We start from the raw sequence: 21,132 nt of genomic DNA on the forward strand, positions 1-21,132 counted from the left end.
TTATTGTTGCAGCATCTTTGTTCTGATTTGTTGTTTGTTGTTGAGGCGTTGCTTGTTAAGACAATTACTCCTTTTTACCTTTACCTTTTTACTTTAGGACACCGCTACAAATTTTTACTAAAGATTTTATGGATGCAGCAAAAGCAAAGAAAGTGAATTAGCCACGTTTCTCAACAAAGGATGATGTCATGTTACTGCTATCATCTCTGCTGCCCAGATAATGAGTTGTTAGCACGTCATTACAGTCATGAAACTGTTATACAGCAACAGGCTTCAGTCAGAGGCTTCTTCTGATTCATTACAAGACTGACTGTTACTGGAGATCACCACCCACAATGACTCTTTGAAGCTACTTGGATGATATAAGTTATGACATAATTTAATTTCCCTTTGGGATAAACAAAGTATTTTTGAATTGAATTTTGGGAAGTGGTTTAGATCAAAGAATCTGACTGAGCTACAGAGCAATTACAAAGATTTCAGTACGCCGACGTGTAAAGGTGGAACAGAAATACCCCAAATGACGTGCAGCTGCGTTTGCAGTGACAGGAGGTTCTACAGAAGAGCTTAAGGGGCTGAAACGTACAGCTTCAGGCCACAATTTATATTTTTAGATTTACATTCACAAAAACAAAGTAAACAACTAAGTATCACTTCACAATAATTTACTTTATTAAGGTTCATCACTTAAAAGTTCAACAAAATACATGTACGTTTGTGTTTGTAACGTGACAAATGTGAAATAAAGTAGAAAAAACTCCTGAAAATCTGAGTCTAAAACAACAAATAACCTGAAATGTAGGATTTGGGGAGCAGAGGTTATTGGAGTTTAACATCAGCAAATGCCTGAGGACATCCTCTTATATCGCTCACAGCACTTTTACAAGGAAAGAGTCCTCCTCCGGCATAATCACTGCTGGGGAGGTGATCTGCCTCCTTTTGCTTGCATACACCTTGAATTGAATTAACGAGGAGACTCCTGACTGTGTCACAGTAATGAGAAGGCAACAGCAAATGGAGAGGGGCGCTCACCGGGGACTGCTGATGGATTTAATTAGTCTTTGTTTACCTCCTCGTGTGATGCCGGAGAACCTAAAGCACGATCACAAGCATGTTTGTGTCTTCATGCTCCCGTCACAGACAGCTGTAAAGGAGATAAACTGTGAACGCCCCGAGTTTATCAGCGCGTGGGGATGGCAGCTCAGTTGGGAGGAAACTCTACACAGAAAAGCAGCTTTTGAAAGACACGAAAGCGCCGTATAGGTGTTTTGTTTGTGTCAGTGAGAGCAGAAAGGTAAAGAGTGTCGGGGAAGGAAGAGGTCGGTGTGAGGTGTGCTGGAGTTTGTCATTGGGGGATGTTCTGCTGAGCTCGGCTCATGCAGCGTGGAGAGGAAGCGTAGCGGTGCACGGGCAACATCTCGCACAATCCCAAGTGCTCTGTCAGGCAGATAGAAACGGGAAAAATGTGGACATAAACCTCCACATCCTTCAGTAACATCATTACAACCACAAATAACTGCAGCATGGGTTATATAAAACAGAAAAAGTTGGAGTTTTTTTGCACATACGGCGCCATGTAAAAGCATTCATACCTTTTACATTTAACATGACTCACAACCATAAACTTCAGTGTTTCTCATTGGGAATTCAGTGATGAATAATTGTCAAGGTTTTCTGCAACATTTAGCTTGGGGAATGGCTGGCTGGCTAACAGGGCGAGAAACCTGGACAGGTTAGCAGTCCATCACAGAGTAACATGGAGGAAACCATTCACCTATAACCTCTTACATGGGGGCAATCGTTACATACATTATATTGGACCACAGGAGGAATACAGAAAAAACTCGGGGCAACATGCTAACTCTATGCAGAACAACTTCAAACCCAGAACCAATTAATAATCTTTGGCCTCCATGTAGAGGACAAGTTTACTGTGTCCCCTACATGGTATATGAAAAAATATTAAACATGGCTCCTTATGCCATGTTTAATATGGCATAATATTTCTACTCCTCTATAAAGTCCAGATTGATTGAGTGCATGCATAATAGTTGTCCATTCCTATATATTCTCCCACATGAGCTGGGTGGGAGAATATATAGGGTGGGCGTTTATTGTATTGAGTATAATTTATCGTGATACATTTCTTATGATCACTTTTAATTATTATTTTCACAATAAATGTAAATTTTTAATAAAAATGTCTTTTTGTCACAATTGTTATTTTTAAATTCTGTTATTATGTTCAGTGTAGTGATACAAACATCACATCTTTACAAACAACACATCTTTACATGACTCATTTCTTAAAGAAACATGTTGTAAATAGAAATGTTTGTTTGTCACACAGTTACTTAAAAAAAGTAATAAAGAGTTTTTACCGTCACTTTTATTGTTACCACAATAGCACCTCAAATTATTGTGATAAAACTAAGTTTATATCACAGTCATTATAAAAATGTTATAAAAAATATGACTTTAAGGAAATTTTACTTTGTAATTTAATGCCTGGAAATTGGGCCTCTGTCTCTTTAAGAGCTCCTGCTCTTTCTAAAACTCCACCTTCAGGAATTCATCACATCACTCCTCTATTCACCCTTTAACAACGTTTAGTAATTGGTAGTTCCACAAGATGTTTGCTCATTGCTGCTGGTAGGAGGAGCTGAAACTGCAGCTGTGAGAAGGAGCTGCGTCCTCGAAGGCGGTGCTAGGTCCAACCAGGCGTTGTGCACACCTGAATGATTGCCGTGACAAAAGAAAAAATTTCTCAAACATGCATGAAAAAATCAAGGCAGCACTGCAGGTATGTTTTTGATAAGGGAATAACATTATAACATGATGCAATGTTCACGCAAAGTTACAAAAGTAGCTGAAAAGGTTTCTAGGAGCAACATACTTTTAACTGGAATGGCTAAATTTACTGATATGCATGTTAAATCTGTCATCTACCATTGAACGATTTTTACTCTATGTTGTGTGTTTTTAATGATGGACACCAGGAAGAGCAGCTGGGTGTAAAGTCTAGCCAATGGGCATCCTAAACAATTAAATAATAGCTTGTCCAAATGGCAAGTTAAGGCCTTCTTTTTAAAACATTACATTGAGCTAGAAGAATAGTATGCAGAGGCGCTAATTTTTCAAAAGCAGTGACTGCAGGAGTCTGAAGAGGCTAAATGAGAGCAACTCACACATTATAATAAATCTTTGTTTCTCAGAGCAATCGGGGAAGAGAGCGTGCCGCCCCACGGCCCAGTGGCGGCGCATTAAGAATGCTCGACTGGGTTTTCAGTGAGGGGGGAACCTCCGGTCCTGGTGCTGGTGAGCTCTCTATCTGCAGGAAGTGCAGAAGACGACTTCCCTCACTCCGTGAAACTCTGCAGTACCATTTAATACAAGGATGCAGGCACAGTACACAAACAATACAGTTTGCCGTTCACTCGGTGCCAGAAAGCACACACACCAACTGCCTCTCCAATTAAACATCATTAACACAATCCCCTAGGTGTGCTTCCCACTTAAGTGTGATGCAAACGTTCTGCCTTTCGCCAGGCTGACAGACGGGCTTAATTGGCTTCTGAAAGACACAAATGCCCTTATGTAAGCTTCTAAACCCAGCTCTGAGTACAGCTCCTGATAGATGAAGGAAACGAGAAAAAACACAGCTCTTCAAGCAAGAATGAGCACAAACCTAGAGGTAGCCTACTTGTCTTGTGCATATCAGTCACACAAACCCCTCTACCTGCTAGCCAGATGCACAAAAATACAGACACTTTGCTATTTTCTTTATATTCAAATGTCTTTTATATTCAAAAATATCATCCAAGCATTTACAGTGTATTACAACAAATGAGTCTATGCAACTGCTGACAGCCTTTACAGAAAATGAAGAAATATATTCGTTTTTGATCTATGTTACAAACCGGCAACAGCAAAAAGAGAAGAGAAGGAGGTCGACGGGTTGGGAGGACACACCCTCATCTCCTCCTGGATTAGCCCTGTAGACCTGATACCATACAGAGTCACGTGTCGGCTCCAAACACACCGCACTCTGCTCCTGTGGGCAAAACTACGTGATGATCCAGTGACGGTAGAAACTGGTGCTCCTCTGTGACTCCCAGGGAGTCATTATGTCTAAAAATATTTTGCAGATGCACAGGAACTCGGAGATCAAGCTTCTGAGGACTCCATCATGGGTGCTTGGTCTCAACAGCGATGATGTTTAAAGTCTCTGCCACCTACACAGTCCCTGAAGTGCTCATGTAACATTCCCGCTTGATCTGAGATCAGTCCTCTGTGTCCCTTGTACAGTCGGGGTTCAGTACCGAGTCTTTGATACTTGTGAGCTAGATACTGTATCTTTCACATTGCTACAAAGTCTGTGTTGCCTGTCGTCTTCTCGAAGCCGCAGAAGTGTCACCTGTGGAGCCTAAGTGCTCTTTATGCCCTCAAAGCCGCAGAAGTTCCAGCGTTTCTCCAAACTCGCTCCAACGCCAGTCAGCTCCTGCCTGAAGGTGCAGGGCAGCCGGGAAAGAAGAGCCTCCACCTCACTGGGGTTAATCTGCAGACAGAAGACGACAGGTTCACATGTCTCTAATGGGATAGAAGACCCATTAAGAGGTGGCAAAAGTTATGAAAAGAAGAGGATTATTCATACGTATAGAGTGTTGACTTTTTAGTCAACAAGACAAACACAACAGTGTTGAGAGGTGCTTTTTCTCTGAGGCAAAAGGACAAGAAATAAGATGTCGAAGGATGCCACATGCTAGCTGTGCTAGTGCTATATGCTAACAGTAAGTTACACTAATGTTAGAGAGCAGCTTAAAAAGGTCAGTAAATCTCCTTTATCAGCAATGGTGCAGTACAGGAAGGGCCATGTTTATAACATAAAAAAATATTACTGGAAAGTTATTAACATTGGTGCTAATAACTGTGTAAGATGTGTAAAGTTATTAGCTTGTCCACTGTTTAACCAAACAAGGAAGTGACATTTTTAAATCATATTTTATAAACAGGCGCTGAAGTGTTTCCTATTTTTTTTGTAACTTATCATATATTTTGCTCTTAACTAGAGCAAAAAAAAAGATCCCTCAAAAAATTTTGCTGTGATCAAGTATTTTTGTTATTATCAGTTTTGACGTTTTAGTAGTGTGATGACGCCACTGTGTTTTCAGAAAACCCTCTAAATGTATCACATAGAATCATTTTCTGTCGAGAAAATGATTAAACTACTGTAAAATAAAACTTTTGACCTTTATGTGTCATCCATTGAGCAGCTCCTACGAACACGCTTTCTTCTCTGACTCCACCACATCAGCTCTTATAAACCATCCTCTGACGTGAGTGGGGTGAGGATCAGCCGGCCAATTGAAATCCCACATGATCACGTCGAAATGAACAATTTCAGGATCTACGATCAACCTGCGGTGTTTTGAATTAATCTCTGAGTGTTCATACTGTGACACATAAAGGTCCGCCATGCAAAAAAGATTGTCATTTTACAATGAAGTGGTGTGTGTGGAGCCAGTAGATAAGCGTAGAGGACTGAGCTTGTAGTTGGGGAGTCTAGCCAAGGATATTGACAAAACTCTGTGGGCTGCACGGTGTGTGTGGCGGAGAGTCAGCGTGGGAACAACAGATGCACAAGAAAAAAAAAAGAAATCAGACGCACGCAGAGAGAAAAGCGTGGGCGGGCGCACAAGCCAACACATGAACATAAAATAGAGGAATAATAATAATAATAAAAAACGCACGAGAGGACTGTCACACTCACTTTATACGTGAGAATGAGTCAAGCTGGTGATGAAAATATACAAATAAGAACAACTTCTTTAGTAGGCAAGAAAAAGTTTCTAAAGATGACAAATTGAATATCTAAGTGATGAGGTAAATAATACTTTTGTCGACACAGATGGAGACTAATGCTAGTCCTACTCTTTGGAGGTGACGCTAAAAGGTGGTGATTTGAAAGCTTCAATCTTGGTGCCAAAGAGGAGTCATAATGGGAGTGAAATGCCTCATCAGAAAGATGAGACGATGTGGTTGCACTTCATCAAAAACGAATGTCAGAAACTGAGATGGTGCTCGGCTTCCAGTGACAGACTGATGGATCGGTTTTAATATAGTATGGCATGAGGAGAAATCCCACAACAAGGGAGAGATGTCAAGATGTAAAAGTGTTAAATATTATTAAAGTTCTCCAAAGGTAAATTACTCTAAAAGTACAGAACAAAAAGTATTTGGGATTTAATTCAAGTTAAACACAATCATTTAAAAGCAAAAGGCTTATAGGTCATTTTTAACCGTTGCACTGATTTTATACAACCAACAACTAAAACAAAAGAATGGTGCAAAATTAAGACAGACAGGATTTGTTTTTGTCTTTCAGGGAGAAACTTTTACTGACAAATTGACTGCAAATGGAAAATGTGAAGTACAACTTACAATCTCCATCTGTTATAAATAAAGTTTATTGCATTCAGTTAACAGTGAATTATAACCACAACTATATAGACTTTCACTCAACAGCAGTCGTAAGTACCTCCATTTTAAACCTAAACAACAAGCGGTTTGGAACAAAGGGTGAGCCATTTTCTGTTCTTGCTGCTCAGAATAGATTTAAATAGTGGGTGTGTGCAGATTCAGGGATTGGTCCTTTGACCAGGGATTGAACTTTTCTTGCCTGACCATTACAAAGTGAAGTTTAATATTTACCAAAATATAAATTAAAACAAATAAAAATATTACAAGTGGGTATAATAAGAACAAAAGAACAAATTTTAAGCTTAAGCAGTATCTAAACAGCATGACTTTTAAGAAACAGAACTTATCTTTTATACTTCTTAAATTAAACAAGTTGAAATAAAATGTGTTTACTACTTCTCTGCTAAATCCAAGAGGGCCTTAACTCAATACTTATTTATTATGAGGAGCTGTCCTGGCTCTGGTTGGTGCAATCAAAGTATCAGAAAACAGGAAGTTGGTGGATTGTTCAACTTAATATAACTTGTGTTATGAATGTCAGGATTTGACTGACTTGCTGAAAACCCATTTTCCCTTTGAGAAAAATATAAGTCAAGTTGCTTCAAGAAAAAAAAAAAGTTCAGGTGCTGGTTAAAAAAAAGTTTAAAGAAATACTTTGAAAGACTTTCAGAATGCCTGGAGAAATACTGATCCAGACGACTGTAAACATTTCATTAAAGTTTGGCTCCATGGAGGCAAGCACTCTTTTTTTTTTTTTTACAGAGCTGTAAATGCCTACCCTTAATTATTTTATGTTAATATTCACCATCTTTAAGAGGCTTCTAATTACATAAATAATATTTATTAAAGCCAGATGTGGAACAGGCTGTACACATCAAAAAAAGTTATTAAAGTTGCAGATTTTTGTTGAATTGAGGTTCTGTGTAGTAACAACAGCTTCAGCTGCAGTCATATTGCTGCCAGATTGTAGAAAAGTAAATAAATCCTCAGCAGTGGAGGTATAACATCCAGACTGATGATTGTTTATGATGATTTTAACCATTTAAATCATGTAAAAATGAAAATCCTCACATAAGTGAGCTACAACGCTATATCAGCAGATATTAAACGTTTGCATTTTCTGAAGAAACCTTATGGTTTGTTGCCGTTTTACAGTTCAGTTATGTTTGTTGAGTCTCAATCAGCCTGATCAGCTGTGACTCCAAATCCACCTAAGTGGAGTAAACTTTTTGATTTTGCATCAAGCTGACATTTATGCTACGGCATCAGAGAAGGTACATTCCTGTGATTTCTCAGGTCCTGAACAAGTTTGATAATTATCCTGAGAATCAGGAGGATTATTTCAGCAGCCGTAACTTTACTGTAATGAAACAGGTTGTTTGGCTGAGAAAACAACTTCAGCAACTGTTTCTTGTAAAAGTGAAGACATTTGCTTTTCAGATAGTAAACCATTATGAATTTTCAGAATTAATTATTCTAAATGACTTAAATCAGTTAACAACAGGTTTGTGTCTGACTAGTTGTAAGATTTCCTTTGCTCTGAGGATTTCTTCAAATTTCTACTAATTCATTACTACAGCATCTTTTTACTACAAGCTCACAGTTAGTTTTAATATTTTCACAGAACTTAACATCAGGAAAATCTGATACCAATTTAAGATTTTATAAGCAATAAGAATTACATTTTCTTACAGTTCGAAAAAGCCTTAATAGTTCATTCTCATCATTAGAGTTTTTATTCTGAGGCGAGTTAATTATATATTATATATAGCTATGTGGGGAATAATAGGACACTGTGTATTTATCTAACTTAAAAACATTTGTGAAATATGATAAGTAGTAAGAAGTAAGTAATAAACACTCTAAGAAAGCAGAGAGAACGTATATGGAGATCAGGACATCTGGAATAATTCTCTGTGAGGAAATGAGTCTAATGATGAAATATTTGAACCAGACATCATCGACAATGACCCATGAAACACCAGTAAACCCACCAAAGCACTGGTGGAGAATTAGGAAAGGGAATGTTCCGGGCCTAGTCAAAGCCCAGATCTTGATCCTAAGATGCTTTGGGGTGATTTGAAGCTGACTGCACATGCAGGAGAGAGTGAGGAATGGGGCAGACCTTCATTAGATTGCAGATGGCCACAAGAAACATCTCACTGAAGTTATTTCCACTAAATTGTTTAAAGCATCAACTCTTAAGGGTGTTCTAACTTTAACAAAATGATTTTTTGTTAATATCTTCTGTAAAATTAGCTCAGTGTTGTTGAGTGTGATTAAATCCTTTAATTTACAGAAAAAAATCACATCAACATAGGAACATTTCTCAATGAAGGACTAAATATTTAATGCCGTATGCTATTTTTTTGTCGTCCCCTCATTTACCTCCTAGCGGGGGGCCAAGTGAGGGCATCTGTGAGGACGTCAAACTGTCCTTTAAAGTGATTTTGTTTCAGGGAACTTTTGGTAAATCCATCCACCTCTGTGGAACAGCCTGCAAAAAGCATTAGGGAGGTCTGCTTGGATTAAGTTAGAGTGAATATCCAAGCCCATATGTCAGCCCAGCAGGGCAGACCAACACGCTGTCTGTATAAATGCATGTAATCTAGATTTATACCAAAGGGCAGCAGTGTTCCAGCGCTCCTCAGTGGAAGCTTTGATTCAAAGCGTTACCTTGGTGTCCAAACGCTGGAGGTAGGAACAGATGTACTCGATGCTGGCTCCAAATGGGTGGACGTGCAGGAACGTTGAGATGATCCCTGAGGAGAGAAAAATAATAAGTCATGCAAAGCTCTTAACTTCCAGCTTCACTCAACCATTAAACATTGACAAACTACCAGAGGACGTTTGGAGCAACCGTGTTTTTTTCTTTTTTTCTCCACTCTTCGCCGTCTCCTTGGGCTCAGTGGAGGAGCTGCTTTAAGCGACTTCTTCCCAGAGTCCCATTACTGTTAAAAGCCTCTTGTATGTTGTCGCTCCAGATTAGAAAGAGAGTTTAATGATGCCTTTGATGCTGTTGTCTCTGATCAAAGCCACACTCTCCCCCAGCACAAACAAACCATCTGCCATCAGCTCACAGAGGAAGACCAGAGGAGAGCCAGCTCTCTGTCTGCGCTCACTAACCACCGACGTAGCTGCAGCACATTTCAATACGCACAGCTTCTGGCTGAGCAAAAACACAACCGTCGCTTGAAGCTTTAAAGAGGCAAAATGCTGCACCAAGACTTCATTTTTGTCACCTGCAGGAGGTCAATCAATACTCGAGCACAAACAACGCGCTTGTCTGGAGCTGCTCAGCTGAATGGGAGTTTAATGGGGAACTCAGATAGAACAACAAGTCCAAATCTCTGATTTATTCGCCTGAATTTACCCACTGGAAAAACCAAAAACAAAAACAAAAAAAAAACCCTTTACTCTGCATGTATGCCATGAAAAAGCCAATAAAGAAAAATGTTCTCCAACTGTACAAAGCTTCCAGTTTGTGTGTGCTGTATGCTGGGATTTATCTTCCCTTCAAGTTGGTGCATTTAAATATGAGTAATTCTTGCTTTCCTTTTTCATAAATTAACAGAAACTGCAGGTGTTCCTCCTTGTTTTTGTCCTTCAGTTCCTGTAGTCTGAAAACTCAACCAGGCGTTGAGCAGCATCTGCAGCTTACACTCTGACACCACGCTTTCTGTCAACTATAGAAATACAACAAAGCCTGCAGCAGAGACAAGAATTATTTCAAATACAAAACTTTAACACTTGTGTTGTGGTAGGAATGTGAAGCGGTGATAATGCATGTTCTCTGAAAGGCATAAACAAAGTTTTTATTCCCCACTGCTTGTTTTTATTTTCCCTCATAGCTCAATTTTCCTCCACAAATTGCCTTATTAACAATAATACATGTAAATATCTAATTTACAAATGTGTTTAGACAGTGGCTGTTAATTCTACTTGTCCTTGATCTGCGCACGGCTCAATTAATTTAATGAACTTAATTAGGAAGCCACGCATCTGTCTAATGTGTCACAGTCACTTCTGTATGTCAGAGTTAAACTAAGCTACAAGGGCTGCCAGTGAAACATCAGAAGATATTTTAATGGACTGTCAATCACCTTTATTTGGGAATTTAGACCCAGACACAAAACTGCCTAATTGTGAAGTGAAACAAAAATGTGCACAGCTCCCCTGAGCCAATACTTATCAGAAAAAGCTGCAGGTCTTTCAGAGTATGTCTCTAGCAGCTTTCCACTGCTACAATGTGACAAATATTGACCGTTCTTCTTTTCAAAATAACTCAAACTCAGTCAGATTAGACAGGGAGAATCTGTGAATATCAATTTTTAATTCTTGTTGTAAACGCTTAATTGAATTTAGGTGTGGATTTTGAATATGCCTTTGCAATCCATGAACATATGTTGATCTAAACCATTCCATTGTGTGTGTTTCGGAAAAGCTTAAGGGATGCACAGATCCAGGTGAAAAGCATCAATGAAATACTTAGCTAGTTGCAGGACTTTTTTTCTCACTGTTTGAAGTTAAATCAGACCAAATTTTATAACAAAGTTCTGCAGAAAATCATATTAAAAACGCAGCTAATGTCTTTTTACTCAGTGTTTGTAAAAAGACACTAGCTTTTTACAAACAGTCTGCTTTGTGAAAAGCAGACTTTATAGATTTGGGGGCACAGCAAAACATTTACTAACTGACCTTCCATTAACTAATAGATAGATTTTTTTGAGCAAATAAACAAGCATGATGAAATAATGACCATCAGAGTGACACTCTATCGATTAGAGATGATTAAACTGAGTGGAACAAAGAGAAGCATTTGCTCAACAAAAGTCACAGGACAGACAACTGGGCATGGAAGTATTATTCGATAATAATCTCTATTATAGGAAAGCTTACAATGATAATAGTCCCAATACGTATTAATTTAATAAGTTCCAGCTAAACTGAAAGCAGTCTTAGTGTTTTTTTCTTCAGAGAAAAAGAATAGATGAATAAGTAACCTTAATGTTGAGATGTGTTTTGTCAACTGAAGGAGTTAATAAAGTGAATCTGCTTAAACAAGACTCTGTAAAATAATGAGAGTGAAAAAAAGCCCACAGAGCTTCAGTTTGCACAGAACATTGAGCCTGAATGAAGACATTGATGCGAAAGTGGCGGCAGCTTACCGACTAGCAGGGCTTCCCTCTCCGAGTGAATGGGACTTGTTGAGTTTTTCTCTGTGGGACCTCTTTTCTCCTGACTGCAGGACACCACTGCTGAAAGTGTGGCTTCCTGCAAACATGAAAACACACAAAGAGAACCCATGAATAAATCAGGCATTAGTCGCTGATGTAAACAAATTAAAATAGGATTAGGGCTTAAGAATCATATGGAAATAAGCAGCTAGCTGCAGTTTACATTCAGTCATCATAAATATCAGATGTATTGAATTTCCCATGTTTTATTTAAGGAAGTATTTTTAAGGGTGGTGCACAAGTTAACTATATTTTTTCTTATCCACACATTGAAATAATCAAATAAACATAAATAGTGGTACTGAAGAGCCAAGTTTATGTTCTATAGCAATAATTCCCCAATATCATTTCTAAACATTTTCCACATATAATCAAATATTTATAATATACAATTCAAGCAAAATAGAAAATCTAACCACCATGCACAAGATTATTCGCCCTTAAACTAAATCATGAGTCACTTTTACCATTTTGTCCTCTTGGACAGCGTACCACAACTTAATTTGACAAAATATGTTCATTCCAACTCGTAAAGGTTCTTGTAATCTATGAGATTGTAATGTAGTCAGTTGTCTGCTGCCCTCTTCAGGATCATAGATTTTCTATCCAATTTCTGGACTCTGGCTATACCATTCCAAAACTTTAATTTTCTTGTTGTGAAACCACTTTTCATCTGATCTGGATGCATAACTGGACTCACACCGATGCTGAGAAATTAAACATGACTTAATTTTTATCTTACAAGCAAACACTTCACAATTTTGGCCAAAATTGAAATGTATTTGTAACAATTCTTCTATACATTCGCTCCAGAAAGAAAATCCAGGAGAATCCAAATAAAATAATCCCACATTATGATACTGCCACCTCCATGTTTCACTGTGGTTTAGGTAGCTTTTACTGGGTGATGGGCTGAGTTTGTTGTCCCAAACATTCATTTTGGAATTGTTGCCCTAAAATTCAAGTTTAGTCTAAACATATGGAGAATTTATGTTTACATTTATAAATCAAATACATCTGATTAATGAAATCATAATAAATTCAAACTTGTGCACCCACTTCTTGATTTTTTGATGTCTAATAATTTCAGCCTGAAAAAAAGAGAAAGAAATGTGTCTTTAAAAGTTTAATGTATTCATGTCTGTGATAAATATATGAAAACATCAGAAGGTTTCACCATATCAATCCTGAGAAACAATAAATCGGTTACGGGTGAAGCTCAGAAGGAAATTCAGACATCAGCTATTTTTCTAACAAAGTGATACTTGTCAAACACACACACACACACCCCTACACACACAACGTCACAAAATGAGATGAGCTTTAAGGAAGCAAACAGAGGCAGAGGGAAGAGACTTAGACGGTAAATGATTAAACAGTTTGCTCCAGATCTCTGACAGGTGGCAGAGAAAAGACAGAGGAGTTTTTATTGTCCAACATATTACTGTGTGTAATGTTTCCACTCATGCTGTGGGATGCCTGGTGGCCATTTGCAGTTTTTAATCTATTCATCACACCCCGTTTGGATACACCAGTGTGTGGGAGTGTAGACGAATACACATGTGCAAGGCATTTTAGTGTTTACGGCTGCTTTATTTCCAATCTCGGCTGAGTTTGGGTGATTAATTCAATGACAAATGTAGTTACAGGATGTTAAGCCTCTTTAGGCTACAATGATCTGTTATGTCAGTGGAGGAAGGGAAGGAAAAGGAGATAAGGAGAAAGATGACAAACATAAAAAATGAGGAATGAAAATCATAATGGGTAGGAAGGGTTTTAAGTTTTCCACTCACAACCGTCTTGTTGTTGCCGTCATCTTTGCCTCCATCGCCCGGGTTTGACATCTCCAGCTGCAGCACATGAGGAACGACACAGCAATGAAGAGTTCTGCCGTACCCAATCAAGCATTGTTTACTATGAAAATACAGTCCAGAAAAATTTTGGATTTCAAACAAACAAGTAAAGCTGAATCACTGGACCCCATATGGAGACATTTAACTAATCTGAGTCAAAGCGGGAAGAAATGAATCATCTGATGAACATACAACAGTTTGTGTCCAGATTTTCCTGAATGGCTGCCCTCTAAGAAATCCAACCAAATTATTCGACATCAAATTACCTGACCAGTAGTTATCTAACATAGAGTCCTGGATTGGCTGCTTTAAAAAACACCAGCCAATAGTGCAGTGTCTATAGCTGTTTCAATTCCCCAAGCTGCATTTTCTTTCTAATATTTTAGAAAAGTTCTATAAAAATAGATTAGTGAATAGATGGGATTTCTATGAATAATTTAAAGTTACGTTCCACAGAAAAATCCACAAACACTGATTCCTTTCGCACTGGTGATCAAATGATCTCATGATGTGGAAGTAGCCACGTAAATTTTATTAGCAGTGCAACGCTGCAAGTTTCTACCTCAATCTTTTGGGAAATTCATTTATGCATATCTGTTACGCCCTGATTTACATAAAGAATCAGAACTAAAAAGTTTACCTCAAAGTAAAGAGACAGATAGCTTAAAAGCGACATCCTTCAATGTGTGGGACTGGAGCCGTTCAACTCGACGGAATTAAATCAAAAAGTGTATGAAGTGCTCATCTAATTAGAACGAAAAAACCAACAGATAAATCAAACACGAAACTGTCAATAGCAGCAGTAAAATGTGATAAAAACTGATGAAAAAGTTTGTTTTGATCGTAATAATAAGAAGGTTAATCTCCGCAATGACCTGCAGTCGAGTCGCAGGAGTAATGTGTGATGACAGCTTGGGGACAGCAGGGACACTGCACCGATGAAAGAGAATTGAGGCCGTAAAGAAATATCCTCAACATGACAAATCGTCCTACAGTGTCTGCTAATCTTCAGTGAAACCCAAACCCTAAAATTGATTTCTCTTTTAGCCTGTAATGAGACTGTCTTTCATGATTCAAGTTTGCCAGCATGCAGGAATTTTAATTAGCATATTTCCCTTCAGCTCGCAGGCGTGGGGACACATTTCTTATCAAACTCATCACCATTAACAAGCTATTGACAAGCGTCCCTCTGATAAAGGGGACTGCCAACACGTTCCTGATTCAGCTCTAGGTTAAAAGGAACCCGCCGGCGATCTCATGGAGGGAATCCTCATGAGCTGTGAGAGCCCTTAGTTTGTATTATCAGTTTAAGAGGTGATTTAACCGAGGCTCATTATAATGACAGCCATTGCTCTCATTAAACAGAGCTGGAGGGAACATTAACAAACAAATAGCAGACCACCGGGGATAGCGGACAACACCTGAAACATTAGTAAACATGTCGGGGCTACCGGAGAAAAATGACCCCTGACACTTGAAAATGTTTTTAAGACTGGGTATTTAGCATTGCAGCTTGGTTATTAAACAACCGGGCATTAATTAGTATTAGGCTCAGTTTTGCTGGCAAATGAGCATCTTAACATAAGCAACACATCCAGTGAATAAATAATGAAGCACAAGTGTCTGTAAGCAATGATTCAGGCTCCTGAAACGGCTCTGGTTTAATTTAAAGTGAGCTCTTCTGGACGCTGCAAAGACCAGCTACAACCGTGAGACAGTTTTAAAGCTGCACATCAGACACTTCTGTGAAAATAAGAGAAGTTCACCTTGGATAGTTTGACACCGTGTCATGGTCAGGTTTTGCTTTATTATTTTGTTGACATGGTTATCTACGCACAATACGATCTACCCTCCAAAAAAAGCTTTTGCAAAACACACAGATGCTTGATGACATCACATAAGGCAAAATGTGTGCCTGTTTGTATTTTTTGTATGTTTTCAAATGTTTTACATGTTTTAACTAGTGTTGGGAGTTACTTGCAGGTTCTGTAATTAATTCATTAATTGCAATTAATCCAATTTTAATTGAAAACTATATATTGACAAACTAAGGAACATTTACAAATCAAAATCCCTTTGAATTGCTGCAATATGCTTAAAGCTGAAATGCTATTTTAGACTTGAATAGCTTTGCTGATAGATCAACTCCTTTTAATACAACTTTTAGCACAACTTGGACACATCGTGTTTGGTTTTTGAAGCAAAAATTATTCCCCAGTGGGCCAAGAGAATCGGCTTTTCTGTCAATTTCTGTCAATTATGAATGATGCTTGTGCGTCAGTTTTACAGGCCTACAAGAAACACATGAATAAAAATGTTCCAAATATATGAATTATATTAATTTCAAATATTAATTGTGTTCAAATCTTTAATGTATTAAAATCTATGTAATTAATTAATTGAAATTGTGTCATTAAAGTGCCAGCCCTAGTTTTAATCAAATTCATCTCAATTCCAGTTACTCTTGTGATGTCATCAATACAGATACACACATAGCAGTATTTTTCCGAGCAGGTTTAAACTACTTTTATTTTGTAAAATCCTGTAGTAGGGTCAAAACGACTTCAAAGTAAGTGGAAGTTTGTAATTTGAACAGATCTTACATGATACAACTCTGCACGGTGCATCCCAGAGGACCATGAACCACACACACGCTGCCCACACCCCCACACACACGCTGAGTCTCAGAGGCAGCAGTGCCTTGTTATTTACAAGCACAAAATTGGACATGCAAAACATTAATGATTGCTTTGATTACTTTAAAACATATACTGCAACGCAAATTATGTAAAATATCAGTTAAAATGCTTAAAAACGGGGGTTTTGAGGTGAATGTTTGCACCTTCTGCCTCCGAAGACTTCTGCAACTGCAAGTTATAGCATTTTATCTAACATTTCCACTCAAATAAGCTGCTTAAAATAATTGGTTCCTGTACTGCATTGCATCAAATGAATTTTAAAGATTCTAAGAAAGTCTGGCTTCTCAGAAGCAAATCAAAAAGAAGTATGGGATTTTTTTTCACAGTTTTGGTTCCTTAAAAACAAATCCATAGGTTTGTACACAAAGTGAAAAAGCGTAAATATTAATTGACAGATCATCAGATAGATCCTTTTCTGGAGTGACTGCTTTAAAATTCCCAGCAAGGCAGCAATTAATTTGTAATCCAAGACCCACTGTTTTTGCTATTTAAAGACTGATTAATATGTTAACATAAAGAGAAAAATATTATATGCAAATATGCGAAAGTAGGCAATCACAGGACTGGTTTGTGTTTAGTGTGTGTTAATTGGGCTTTTTATTGTTATGAAATAAGAGAAGTTAAACTGAGGCGTCTTATAAAGAACCATTTAATGAGACACTTGAAATGAGAAAGATCCAATAAGAAATTTGAGCTGAATGCAATTTACATAAAAAAAAGATACAAGTATGAATTAAGGTGAAAATGAACACTGAATGAAGCCAGATAATCAATGACACTGTTGTCAGCGCTTTCCTTCAGTTTCATGATAGAAATATGCACAGAATGTATTTGGAGATTTCTTAGGAGCTTAGAAAAATGGTTAAAGTAAGTATCATCACTTTGATTCACTAGTAATTTGTTCCTTTACTTTCATTCAGGATTTGCATAATGCGGGACGTCCTCAGCTAACCTCTCTCTCATGAAAGCGCAGACTGCAAAGTTTATTCTCTTATTCTCTACTGTTAAAGAACAACCCACAGACGAGTCCTGCTGTGAAGCCCGCTAAGTAAACGCTCCGTGTCGGCTCTGGTGAAAGCCAGCAGAGTGAGGGATGTCATCTGTCACACTGACCTGCATTGTGTGTGTGCTCTGCAGCTTCTGGAGACCTTCCTTCAGATTCTGGACTTGCAACTTCAGCTGCTGTTTGTCCTCCAGGCTCTTTTCCAGCTCCGCCTCCCGCTGCTTCAGCTCGTCCCTCATTTTTAAAAGTTGCTGTGAAAACAGACATTAAGACACTAATGTTGCTGAGAACTAACCAGCCGTAAAAACACCAGGAGGTGGAATAAAAAAAATTAAATCAGCACATTTTACACATTATTGTTTAGCAGGCAAACTTTGCATGGGTAAACATTTATTACATCAATCTTAAAATGCAATAAATTAAATAATGAATGACCTCTCTGCCCCCCGAGGTAAAGATATATAGAAAAAAAATACTATTGCTATAGCATAATCTCAAACAACAATAAAAAAATCTGAAAATTGAAACTTTTAATTGCAGTACATTTAACCAGGAACAAATAAAATCAAAGGTTTGAGCTTAAAGAGAGAAATATTTGGTTCTTCCTATTTTCAGAATATCTCTAGATCCCCAATATTCCTCCTATTTTATGCTCTATTCTCATTTTCTACATTGTGTTGATTCAGCCATACTTTGGAAAATTATTACTGTTAAAGAACTTAACCAAGACCCAAATTTACATTTTCTTTTACAGGTTTAATTCCACCTCCATTACCATTCTCCTCTCTGTGTATGGGAACAATGAAATGACCATTGGTTTGAAGGAATGGTATTTAAATTACATAAATGATATGCAGGGTTCCTACAAAATTTTCATTGCAGAATATTTTTCCAGGCTCACATTTCTCTCCATTTTTTGTGGTTTTTAAAACATTCTGGACATTTGAAAACAAAATACTATCAAGCATCTGCTTGAATTGCCATCACCTGTAAGGTGCAGAAATAATAAAATTACAGATTGCTAAAATTGTTTTTTTTTTATTTTTACAGTGTTCTTCTAGTGGTTTTCTGGTATCTAGACTAAACAAGATGAGTCCAATTTCTAGATCTATTACTCTTAGACTGGTCAAATAAAATTTTTTGGAATTTTGAACATAAATATCCAAATTTGCTTTGCAATACATCCAAAGAATAACAGTTTTAGTGCTTGGTTTGAAGTTTTTAGAGTCAGGTTAAAAACAACAGGTCTAGAAACCAAACGGTAGTAAATTTACCCAAACTTGATTTTTGAATAAATCTACATTCAGTCAGTAAGTTCAAAACAAAACAGTGATGATTAATAAAGCACTGGAATCAAGGTGTGTTGTTGCAAATGAAAGATAAAACGTGTCAATTTGGACTGAAATCAGTTCTGCATTATTAGAGTTTTATATTTCAGAAAATGGAAGAGGGAAAAAGAGGCTTAAAATTGAAAAACTTTTCTAAACCTATCCAGACATGAAAAATAATTAAAGGAAATTTCTTGCTTTCCACTAATTCATGTAGGAGCCCTGGATGACATATTTTTGCCACGAGAAAATAAAGAGTCGTGGACTGCTAATTAAAAGTTCTAGGAAACACTGATCAATTAAAAAAGTTAAAGTCCAGATAAAAAGTCCTCAAGCTAAATTTATTTAGAAGAGATTGCTGCAGGTAATAATAATTATGTGACTTTATTAAAAAATTAATACAAAAATCCTAACTTGGGACTTTTTTCCCCTCTAAATAAATGCCTTTGAAATGAAGGTCAATTTTTCTAAATCACATAATCATGCTTTTACTACTACAATAAAAAGATGAAAATTACAGACTTTTTACACATTTTGAGCCAAAAGATGTGAAGAACATTGCATATCTAAAACAAATATTGCCAAATATTCAAAAGCTTCACATTTATTTATTTTTTACAAAGATTAAGAAAATTAGGACATGCTTTAGGATGAAGTATGAGAACTAGATTTAAGAAAATTTTAAGAGACAACAGCCTCCAAAGTTATCTGTTGAGCACAGATTAAATGATCAGTTTCCTGTGGTGATAGTACTGTTTGCACAATCAGAAACTGAGTGCTTATACTGCCAGATACACCACGGCTGAAGAGAGGCTAACAAGCTGTCAATACATGCTGATAAAGTTTTATTGCAAATCCAGGAGACTGCGGCAAAACACCTTGTGGACCCGGCCAGGTCAAGGTATCCAATTTCAGTGCATTCGAGTTCATTTAATCCGTTCGCCTCATCTTTTTCATAAACACACCCGGAGAGAGAGAAAAAGAGAGAGAGAGAGAGAGAGACACATGTTGGAAAGGTAATTACTCTAGAAGCAGAAAGGAAAAACGCAGCCTTAATGGATTCTCTTCTTCTAAACGCCAGTCGATCATAATTTCCATTACTGAAGAAAGACAGCTGAGAGAGGACATCTGACAAACACCACAGTCGATTTAGTGCCACTTTACTTTTATCAAATCTAAATTTAACAGATACCTGGAAAAGCATTGCTTATTATTCTGTAAGATACAGAAGTAAAACTGCTGGCTTCATTAGGTGAACTGGAAAAATTTTCAGTTTCCTTTCAGGTTCCAAAGTCCAAATTATGAATTAGTGCTGAAACTTTTAGAACATCTATGAAATGGTGACAAAACGGTACATGTTGTTTTCAAGAATAAATTTGAAAAAGCAAATGAATGAGAAAAATCAGCATTTTTCTTAAAATGTTGATTGATAAAACATTTCCTATTTGTATTAGCTGTTATCAGTGAGAAGCCACATAAACAGGGAGAACGTGCAAAGTCAGAAATGGGATTCAGCTCAGGACTTTCTTGTTGCAAGGCAACGGTGCTCCACTGTGGAGCCCCGGCGTTTTATGTACTGTAGACCTACACAAACAAATAAATAAAATCCAATGGTTTTAATAAAACCAAATAAAAGAAAGGTTGACATACAGACTAAAATGAATCAATGTTCCACATAGAAACTAAATGCTGCTTCTCCATGTTTGGCTCTGGTTCTGGGGATGCAGAACCGGAACCAGAAGACCTGAGAGGAGTGGAAAGTTGATACAACAACAGAAGATCTTTAATGTATTGTGGTGCTAAGCCATTTAGTGATTTATAAACTAACAACAGTATTTTAAAGTCTGTTCTCTGATCTACAGGAAGCCCATGTAGGGACTTTAAAACTGGTGTGATGTGCTCCAGCTTCCTGGTTTTAGTCAGAATGTGCGCAGCAGCGTTCCGTCTGGTTGACTTTCTTGGAATCAATGTGAAGACACTGTTGCAGTAATCAATGCAACTAAAGATAAACACATGGGTGAATTTCTCTAGATCTTACTGAGACATGAGTCTTTAATCCTAGAAATGTTCTCCAGGTGGTAGAAGGCCGACTTTGTAACTGTCAAGGTTCAGGTTTGAGTCCATCACTACACCCAGATTTCAGGCCTGATCACTACTTCATGCTGACTCATGATTATTGATAAACAACTTTTTCTGTGAATAGTAACTCAGGAGGAGCTACAGAGATCTACAACTCAGGTTGGAAAACTTGTTTTCATGGTTTGTTAAATTAGTAATCCATCATTCTCACAGTGAACATGGTGGCAGTTTCATTATATGGGCATGAGATATTTTGCAAAAGTTAATAAAAATGTCTTAATGAGAATACAGAGAGGGATATGCCACATGGATCGATTCAGAGTGAGGTAGGTGGATGAAAAACAGTCATCTCAAAATTGTATTTGTAGGAATTAAAATCCTATTACAAAGACTTCAAAGTTATGCAATCCTCTGTCGGTCTTTCAAATTATATTCTCATGAAATATACAGAAA

The 21,132-nt window shown here is 37.5% G+C and overlaps 1 protein-coding gene across 4 annotated transcripts in view; it reads right to left on the reverse strand.

Annotated features, from left to right (window-relative positions):
- Positions 1-2,724: 2,724 nt before the first annotated feature.
- The window catches only part of enox2 (ecto-NOX disulfide-thiol exchanger 2), a 197,918-nt gene continuing 179,510 nt past the window's right edge, over positions 2,725-21,132 (reverse strand). For all 4 annotated transcript variants that reach the window (XM_028008665.1, XM_028008664.1, XM_028008666.1 and 1 more), the window contains 5 exons: positions 17,383-17,523; positions 13,511-13,567; positions 11,649-11,754; positions 9,157-9,242; positions 2,725-4,558 (listed from right to left, as the gene is read on the reverse strand). In XM_028008665.1, coding sequence (XP_027864466.1) covers positions 4,427-4,558; positions 9,157-9,242; positions 11,649-11,754; positions 13,511-13,567; positions 17,383-17,523 — 522 coding nt within the window. In that variant the 3' untranslated portion in view covers positions 2,725-4,426. The remainder of the gene's footprint in view (positions 4,559-9,156; positions 9,243-11,648; positions 11,755-13,510; positions 13,568-17,382; positions 17,524-21,132) is intronic.

This window comes from Xiphophorus couchianus, chromosome 23 (genome assembly GCF_001444195.1).
Source record: "Xiphophorus couchianus chromosome 23, X_couchianus-1.0, whole genome shotgun sequence".
In the NCBI taxonomy this organism is placed as follows: Eukaryota; Metazoa; Chordata; class Actinopteri; order Cyprinodontiformes; family Poeciliidae; genus Xiphophorus; species Xiphophorus couchianus.